This window comes from Emys orbicularis, chromosome 23 (genome assembly GCF_028017835.1).
Source record: "Emys orbicularis isolate rEmyOrb1 chromosome 23, rEmyOrb1.hap1, whole genome shotgun sequence".
NCBI lineage: Eukaryota > Metazoa > Chordata > Testudines > Emydidae > Emys > Emys orbicularis.
The window spans coordinates 18,760,969-18,770,878 of record NC_088705.1 but is presented as its reverse complement, the minus strand read 5'-3'; the positions used below and the strand labels follow the sequence as shown (position 1 = coordinate 18,770,878).

The window sequence follows — 9,910 nt, the reverse complement described above, 5'->3', positions numbered from 1 at the left end:
CCACAGAGCCTCACAATATGAAGCAGCTCCTGCGATGCCAGCTGCTTGAGCGTGAATGTTCTTCCAGTGATCTGGCAGAGTGCAATGATCAGGCAGTCGCATGTGCACCAATGTAGTGGGTAGCAGTATGAGGACCATATGGATGGTGTAGACTGCACCCTCAGCAAGTTTGCAGATGACACTAAACTAGGAGGAGTGGTAGATACGCTGGAGGGCAGGGATAAGATACAGAGGGACCTAGACAAATCAGAGGATTGGGTGAAAAGAAATCTGATGAGGTTCAACGAGGACAAGTGCAGAGTCCTGCACTTAGGATGGAAGAATCCCATGCACTGCTACAGACTAGGGACCGAGTGGCTAGGCAGCAGTTCTGCAGAAAAGGACCTAGGGGTTACAGTGGACGAGAAGTTGGATATGAGTCAACAGTATGCCCTTGTTGCCAAGAAGGCAAACGGCATTTTGGGCTGTATAAGTAGGAGCATTGCCAGCAGATCGAGGGATGTGATCATTCCCCTCTATTTGGCATTGGTGAGGCCTCATCTGGAGTACTGTGTCCAGTTTTGGGCACCACACTACAAGAAGGATGTGGAAAAATTGGAAAGAGTCCAGCGGAGGGCAACAAAAATGATTTGGGGGCTGGAGCACATGACTTATGAGGAGAGGCTGAGGGAACTGGGATTGTTTAGTCTGCAGAAGAGAAGAATGAGGGGAGATTTGATAACTGCTTTCAATTACCTGAAAGGGGGTTCCAAAGAGGATGGATCTAGACCGTTCTCCGTGGTACCAGATGACAGAACAAGGAGCAATGGTCTCAAGTTGCAGTGGGGGAGGTTTAGGTTGGATATTAGGGAAAAAAAATTCACTAGGAGGGTGGTGAAGCACTGGAATGGGTTATCTAGGGAGGTGGTGGGATCTCCTTCCTTAGAGGTTTTTAAGGTCAGGCTTGACGAAGCCCTGGCTGGGATGATTTAGTTGGGGATTGGCCCTGCTTTGAGCAGGGGGTTGGACTAGATGACCTCCTGAGATCCCTTCCAACCCTGATATTCTGTGATTCTATGACACACGACAAGAAGAAGCAACAAGATAATAGAGATCAGAATAGAGCTCAGGAGTCCCTACTCCTCGTGCCTTGCTCTAACATTAGACAATGGCTGCTTTTCATGTAAGCACAATGGTGGCATTGCCAAAGCTTGGAGTCTGTGAGGTAGAGAACATTGATCCTTTTGGATCTGGAACCAGGAGAAGGCACTTATGGAATTTCCCGGCATTTTCATAAAGTATCTCAAGAATCTTATATGGAAACAAACTTTCATTACCATCCAACCTAGCTCTTTGCATCAAGCAGTCTCTTACATCGCTGCTTGCATCCATGCGGTGGCTAGAGCAGGAGATTTGAAATCAGGACTCTTGGACTCTGTAACTGACTTAGTGATTACCTCAGGCTATGACCTTGGGGAAGTCACTGAACACCTCAGCAAAGCAGATGTGACTCCCTCACAGCAGTTCTGCAAGGTGTCACTACTGAGCATATGTAAGGTGCTTTGAGGTCCTGAGATAAAAGGTGCAAGAGAAGAGGAAGGGACATAAACGTCTCCAATCTTTGCACATGGCTTTACACTGCTTTGTAGCTAAGGAGTTGGCAGTTCTGGGGACATAAATACAGTGATGCTTCCCTGCTAGTGCGGAGAGAGCTGGGAATTTTACACTACATGAAATACAGACCAACTCGGCAGGTTACTGGCCTGCAGCTTAGCTGAGGCACAGTTTGCCGTTATCTGCTTTCTGACTACTTAGTCTTTTCTCTTTATAAAGTGATGAGAAAATGCTGCCATCAGGGACCCCCGTTCTATTTGCTTTCATGTGTAACAGGAAATATTAAAGCTCCTTACACACTGGCCCAGGGAGCTCAGCAACTGATGCAGTCCCAGGCCTGTCTCCTCTGACTTTGTTTGAATAATCTTCATAGTAAGTAAATAAATAGGAGGCTGCTGGGCCTGCCCCATTGGTGAAAGGTGCTAGGAGGACACTGGGCCCACCTCCTCAGTCCAAGGTGGTAGGAGGTGTGACGTTCTGTACCTCGGGGGAACACCCAGAACCCTTATGTTCATCCTTGTAATATGATTATGTGGTATCTAATCCCCAACTGCAACTTGAGACCATTACTCCTTGTTCTGTCATCAGGTACCACTGAGAACAGCCGAGCTCCATCCTCTTTGGAACCCCTTTCAGGTAGTTGAAAGCAGCTATCAAATCCCCCCTCATTCTTCTCTTCTGCAGACTAAACAATCCCAGTTCCCTCAGCCTCTCCTCATAAGTCATGTGCTCCAGCCCCCAAAACATTTTTGTTGCCCTCCGCTGGACTCCTTCCAATTTTTCCACATCCTTCTTGTAGTGTGGGGCCCAAAACTGGACACAGTACTCCAGATGAGGCCTCACCAATGTCGCATAAAGGGGAACGATCACGTCCCTCGATCTGCTGGCAATGCCCCTACTTATACAGCCCAAAATGCCGTTAGCCTTCTTGGCAACAAGGGCACACTGTTGACTCATATCCAGCTTCTCGCCCACTGTAACCCCTAGGTCCTTTTCTGCAGAACTGCTTCCTAGCCATTCGGTCCCTAGTCTGTAACAGTGCATGGGATTCTTCCGTCCTAAGTGCAGGACTCTGCACTTGTCCTTGTTGAACCTCATCAGGTTTCTTTTGGCCCAATCCTCTAATTTGTCTAGGTCCCTCTGTAACCTATCCCTACCCTCCAGCGTATCTACCACTCCTCCCAGTTTAGTGTCATCTGCAAACTTGCTGAGAGCGCAATCCACGCCATCCTCCAGATCATTAATGAAGATATTGAACAAAACCGGCCCCAGGACCGACCCTTGGGGCACTCCACTTGAAACCGGCTGCCAACTAGACATGGAGCCGTTGATCACTACCCGTTGAGCCCGACGATCTAGCCAGCTTTCTATCCACCTTATAGTCCATTCATCCAGCCCATACTTCTTTAACTTGCCGGCAAGAATACTGTGGGAGACCGTATCAAAAGCTTTGCTAAAGTCAAGGAATAACACATCCACTGCTTTCCCCATCAAAGCCACCAAGCCAATTTGAGATGACGTGGGCACCGTTTGGACAGAGGAAATTCTGCAAGCGAGCAAATTTTCAAGCAGAGACAACTTCCTAGGGTGAATTGGCCCCAGCAGACTGCAATGCCCACACAGGGCCTCCTTCCCCTATCTTAATTTATGCTACCATTCCTCTTCGCAGAAAGGAAATCTGTCCATTTCCAGGCCTGTATTATTCCCCTTCATCTGATGCTTTGCAGAGCCCCAGGAGTTAGGAACTCTGTGGATCCAGGCCTTGAGATGTTTTCAAGATCAGTGTCATCCCACAGTGAGTTTTCAAGCCCCAAATAGACTACAGCAGGTGGGACGGAGCATGCTTGTTGGCCTTCATTTACCATTGGATGGGAAAGGGTGTGCCATCTGGCATAGAGGGGGCACCAAGCACAGTTTAGTTCATGAGGCTTTTGGCACATAAGCCATTAGCCAGAAAGCACTTAAAGAAAATATTTTGTGAGCTGCATGGTGCCAGGTCTTTCCTCCTCTGCTATCACTCACTCCCCCTGCTACTACCAGAGGTGCTGAGCCTGCGCGTTAGGGGCAACAGCTACTGAAAGTCAATATAGAGAAGAGGCCTCTGACTTATTTTCCTGTGATAAGAAGAATGGGAGTTTGGGGCTAGGGGAGAACGGGAACATCTAATATTACACATGCTGTAGCCCTGCATTGCAGTAGTTCCTATGGAGTTGGTGAGGTCTGCAGGAGTCTGGGTTAAAGAAACACAAATGCACTAAAAGGACCATCCCAGAGAACTTCACAAACTCAAAGCTAAAGATGAACATTAAAAAGAGACCAAAATGTTACCTTTACACTAATTCAGCCAGCCATTATGGGCTCCATATAGGAACTGCTGGGTAAGGTTCTCTGGGCTGGGCTATTTAGGTCAGACTGGTCCCTTCTGGCCCTTAAATCGAAGGCATTAAAAGCTTGTAAATGTACCCTTCAGGTGTATATGTTCACTGTGAGATTTAAACTTGTGTGAAAATTGTTTCTGAAACAATCTTAACTTCAACTACTAGGACTTGCTCCCAAGAGCTAAAACTCAGTTTAATGGCTGATTTATACAATATCAGCAGTAACATCAGTTGTCTTGAATCAAACTAGAATCAGAACTAAAACCAGTACCTTTCACAGTGCATTGCATACCCCTCTAATGCATATTCATGTTTTATCAAATTATGAAGCCATTCTATTACAGCTGTATCCACTATTGATACATAACCAGGACCTCACTTTCCCCAGACATGTACTATGAGATGGCATGCTGTATTTGCATTATTATTCAGCCTTATACATCAAGCTCACTCTGATGGACATACAAAAGAGCACTAGTATTACCCCCCACAGGTAGCAGAGGGGGAGGGAGTTAGGTTGTTTCTGGAATATTTAGTGATAGTTTCCATGGGGCATAGAGAATGTATGAATAGTAAATTAAGACACTTTGGTTTGTAACTAGCATTCATGGCATTTATTCTCTCACCAGCCCCTGTACTTCTTCTAGGGGAACATCTGTTATGTCTGGGAAACGGCCAGTTTCATTTATTTGTTAACTTCTTACTACCTGGCTAGTCTCATGCTGAGGAGTCTCCCGCAAGTGTGGCTGTGAGAGTAGGTAGCACCCCCAGTCTCTGTACTAAAGGGCAGCACTGAGTGTTCCTGAAGCCCAGGATTTTGGAGGATGTGTAGAGAGCTTTATTCCTAACCAGGTGGCACATTAAGTGCATGTCAGTTCAGTCAATAGTCATCTCTCCTGCTCTGATTGAAGCCTCTGCCATTCTGTCCAATCAGCAACTGCCCCAAAGTGCTTTTCCAGAGGCTCTGTACCATGCCGTTGGCAGACACCTTAGGTCCAGGCACCTACAACTCCTAAGGGCTTTCCCATTAACATTCAGCACAAGCCTAGAAGGAGAAAATTTCTTTCCCCTCACTGAGCATTCTGGGAAAGATTGATAAATCACTACACAATTTAGTGTATGAAGTGGCACGCCAGCAGCATCCAATTGGTATTTTACAGGAGGGGAGAGGGGGTTAAAGAATGAAGCACTGTCAGAGCAGCAGGATAGTCACAGCTCCTAGCCAGCAGGGTGGAGGGGATGTGGAGTCTTTTGTTCTCACAGGAGCTGCTGGTTTGTGAATCCGGGAAGTCTAGCCCATGCAGGGCAAGCAATTATGGGAGAGCCCAACGGAAGTGTAAGAACAAGGCACCAGCCCCTCATCTCCAGACCCTTCCAGCTTGTCTGCATGAGGGTAGTTTGCCCATGTGAGTAATCCACCTTTTAGTCAAACACCAGTGCAGTGCCGAAGCTGCAATCCCTGCTACTAATGCAGTTAGAGAGGGTGCAGACCCCCCCCCCCCCTTTAGATTAAGCTTTAATGGCTCAAATAGTCCTGGGAATTTAAGCCATGAGCAGTCCCGTCATTGTAATATTGACTGTCTAGACAGACACTGAGGGACCCACTCCAAAGCCCAGACATCAATATGCAGCTCTCCTTGTACACAGCTGTTGGACAGCGCCCGACATGGTCTCAGACTAGGGTTGCCAACCCTTCAAGATTGTCCTGGAGTCTCCAGGCATTAAAGATTAATCTTTAATTAAAGATTGTGTCATCTGATGACACCTCCAAGAATACAGCCAGCCAAAGTTGGCAACCCTATCTCAGGCACATCTGATTAAACAAACCACCAAGCAAGCTCGTCACTTAAGAGTTTTAGCTTTTATTTGAAAATTAATCTGTACATTCTCACTTCATTGATCAACAATGATGTGCTGCCATGTACTCTCAGCAGCAGGGGGCAGTAGCAACTAAAAGTTGACACAATGAGCTTTCCACTTTCCAAAGCGCCTGGAAACAAGAGACAGGAGAGGAAACAAAAACCCACTAGCTTTTACATTGCTCAGAAAAGGTTAAATGTAATTAAAAGTCAAGTCATCCTTTATCACATCAGGGAGGGGGGGGTGGGGTTTGGTTTACAAGGACCTACATATTCATCACAAAATTATGCTGCTGAAAACCTTGTGCATGGCTGTTTGGAAGAAACATGTAGCTGTTCCAGTCCTTTTTAAAAAGCCAGCATCTTAAAACTGCAGTAAGCCCTTTAGTCATTCCCAACAGTCTCAAAACCAAATAACGAATGGAGCCCTTTCTAATAAATAATGATTAGAAAAAGAATAAATAAGATTAGGCCAGGAATATACAATTACATGGATTTTATTTGGTTTCAGAGGCAGAGAAAATGGAGTTTGACTGCAGCTTTAAGCCTTGCATCTGAATTAGTCTGAACACTTAGTAGTTTTACAGTTGATTCGCTGTACAAGTTAAAAGATCCAAATTCTACAGAGGTTTAGGCACATACGTATACATCACCCTCCCCAGAAGGACATTTTGTGCAGCTAAGACAATAAAATAGCAATAACCTGGTGGAAGGGGAAGTGATCCCTTTTTGAGTCAAAGTAGAAAAGGAAGATTAAACATCTTAGTATTGTGGGGAAGGAAGGGATTTGATTTTAAGACAAAAAGCCAGCAACAACACAACCCAAACCGAAGCCCCTCGTTGCGATGTGAGATAGTGGCGGTTCAGACACACAAGCCATTACAGGATTTTAATCACAAATAAAGTTTGTGAACTTCACTGGCAATGCCAGAACCTAGAACAATCTCACTAGTGGCAGCAGCACCGCGCTGTCCTTCTACCCTGGCACTTGGAAGCCTAGACATGGAAAGTCAGGAGTGTCACTTGAAGTAGTCCATTGTTTCGGCTGAAGACAAAACTGGTCCATGCCATTTAGGATGATCCTACAGCAAGATTTCATCTTCACTCTGTCTGGGTCACCAGAACCTTCCTCCCCATCCCATTCCCAAAACAAGAAAAATAACTCCCACACGGAAAAGAGAAAGCAATCCAGTGCAAGCCATCAGCATCCAAGGATTGTTTTTGGGGAGGTGGTGGGAAAGAGGGGGAGTGGGGGAAATCAAGCCACCAAGAGAAAAAGGCTGAGCCCCAAGCCCCTCAGCAGCTGATGGCACTGGACTGCTGTTTGCTGACAAAGTCTGAAATGAAGTCAAATTCATTCTGTCCCAAGAAGAGCTCAGGCAGCTCCTGAATCCGGTCCAAACCCAGTTCCTGGACCAGAGACGTCAAGACCTCCTCATCTATGAGATCAGTGTCCATAACATTCAAGGTCAGAGCTGGTGAGGGCATGTGCTGCATGCCAGGGTGCTGGCTGGGCACCACTCTGTACTGCTGTGCACCTGCTGCCATGGGACCATTGCTCATGCCCATTAGAGGGTGCCCTTGATACTGGGTGTTGAGTTTCTGTAAGTGCATGCTGGCCATAAGCTGCTGAGTGCCTACAGGCCCCATGTATTGCTGCTGCTGCTGGCTCGGACTGTTGAACATCATAGTGTTAGGCATTTGATGGTGGCCCATTTGTCCATTGATATTGGGTCTTGGCCTCATGCTCCCATCCATGCTGGCCCCTCCATACTGCATCATCTGGTTGGTTGTAGGTAGAGTCCTTAGCACATGCTGCCCATGCTGGGGGGGTCCCTGCAGCCCATTCATTCCCATGCGGTAATTCTGGAGCCCATTAACTCCATGGTTCATCGACATCATCATGTGATCTGCCATTGTGAGGAGGTCACTGCAAGGCAAGAAGAAGGTTTGAGGTGCTGCTAGGGAAAGGTAGCTTCTACCCACTTCCCTTCTTCCAAGGAGACTGCACTGTGAGCCCTCCATCCAGGGCTGCCATGTAACCTGGGTCCTGGGAGAGAAGGGCCAGGGACCTGCCCATGGAGAAGCTGTCATCACTAGTGTCTCTGTCTGGGTCACCACTACCCAGCCAGCCCCCTTTAACGAGCCCGATCTCCTGGGCTGGTCACCTGCACTCGCTGGCCCTCATGCCCCAGCCCCAGCCTGTAATGGCTGGGCTGAGCTCAGCCAAGGCCGCGTTTGCAAGAACCCTTTGTTAACCCGCTTCGGGGCGAAGCCAACTTGGCAGGGTCCCCCGTCCACTGTCTGCCCCTGCCGGGGCTGCGGGCCGGGCGGCCACACGGAGCAGCCGGCGGGACCCGTCTCCCGCAGCCCTAGGAGCGGGGCACAGAAGCGGCGAGCTGCCCCTCGCGGCACGGCAGACACCAGCGCCGAGCTGCTCGGCTCTGCCCGGGAGGGGGCGCCGAGGACCCCCTCCAGCGGCGCTGCAGGAGCACGGGATGGGGCAGCTCGACAGAGACCCCGGCGCCTCCACAGGGTCCCCCAGAGGCTGCGCCCGGCAGCACCGGGACCCTCCTTCGCGGGGTCTCGGCAAGCGACGCCGCGGCCAGCTACAGCCCGCCCTGGGTGTGCGGAGCCCCGCGGCCGAACCCGCCCGAGAGCCCGCGCAGCTCGCCTCCCGCCCCGCGCGGTCACTAAGCCGCGCTAACCATCAGACAACGCCGGCCACGTACCCGAGCGCGGCGCGCCGAGGGGCGCAGACACCCCGGCCAGCAGCGGCAGCACCAGCGACACCCGCCCTGCAGCTCCTTACGATCACCGTCACCAGCGCCCGGCCTGCCGCGACAGCCTTATATACGCAAAAGGAGGGGCGGGGCCCAGAGCCCCGCCCCTCGCCCGCCATTGGTGCACAGCTGTCGCGTCAGGTGGGCCCGCGGAGAGATTAGCTCCGCCCCTGTTGTGTGTGGACTCGGAGCGGGGCGGGGCGGGGCTGGCGATCGTAGCGCAGTGGGCGGAGTTCGCCGGGGCCGCCTCGGGCCGAGCCCCTCCTTTTCCCGCCCGCCCCGCTCGCGCGGGGGGCGTGTCCTGCTGCGCAGACTCCCCGGCTGTCCAGGGCTCGGGCCGGCGCGTCCCGCGGATAAAGCGGCCCGCTGCCGAGCGTGGGGCGGCCCTAGCGAGCTTCTCCCGTTAGACCGCGCGGCGGGCGAGCTGTACAGAGCACGAGCTGGCCCGGGCCTGCGGAGAGTTACCGCGGGGAGCCCGGAGCCGCGGACAGCAGATGGCCATTGCCGGCCGGCGGGGATGGAGGCAGGGCCCGACTCCTGCCAGGGAAGCGGCTGCAACAAGATGGTCGCTAGGAGCCCCGGGGGCCATTTCCCTTCGCAGCCGGTGGTGGGGTGCCCAGAAAGGGGGAGGCAGGCCTAGGGCTGTGCTCAACGGCACTGCGCATGCGCCTTGCCCGCAGCCTGACGGCAGGAAGCGTCCCTTCTCCCCGCCCCAGGGCTGGGGGGCCATAGCCCCGGCCAGGCGGGCGTCCTTTGAGACTCCCGAGACATGTCACAGCTCTGCTAACGCTGCACTTGCTCCTCCCCCCTGCTGGCAGGGAGAGCTTGAGCTGTTCCGTGTGGAGAAGCCAGTGAAGGGGATTGGAACTATTGGTTGAAAATTTCCTTCTCCCCGGAGCCTGCCGCCTTCTGCAGGGGGAAGAATATGGGAATAGTCCGCAAAACAATTTAAAAACTCTCTAAAACATTCCTAAAGCAGCGTTTCTGTGGCATGTGCAGAATACACACTGATGTGGTGCAGCACAAAGAGTCCCTTTGGCATCCATTTGGGTGGCTTCGCCACCTGCGTGCAGTTCACCAGCCCCAAAATTCCAATAAACCCTTTATACCATTCCTCGCGGGAAGGGAGAGCGGAGCTGGAGATTAGGGGAGTGGGGGAAGGGGAGGGCAGAGAGGGACCTTGGGGGTTGGGAGAAGCAGGGGGAATCTCCTAAGAAACAGTGAATGAGCAAAGATCCACTGCTCAATGAATCATAGAATATCAGGGTTGGAAGGGACTACAGGAGGTCATCTAGTC

General features: G+C 51.0%; 1 protein-coding gene across 1 annotated transcript; it reads right to left on the bottom strand.

Moving 5' to 3' along the window:
- Positions 1-5,812: 5,812 nt before the first annotated feature.
- Positions 5,813-8,732, bottom strand: CITED4 (Cbp/p300 interacting transactivator with Glu/Asp rich carboxy-terminal domain 4). Its single transcript, XM_065421611.1, has 2 exons — positions 8,563-8,732; positions 5,813-7,760 (listed from the first exon to the last, which is right to left on the bottom strand). Exons 1-2 carry the CDS (start codon positions 8,730-8,732, stop codon positions 7,127-7,129), a joined length of 804 nt encoding a protein of 267 aa, XP_065277683.1. The 3' UTR covers positions 5,813-7,126.
- Between the last annotated feature and the right edge of the window lie 1,178 nt (positions 8,733-9,910).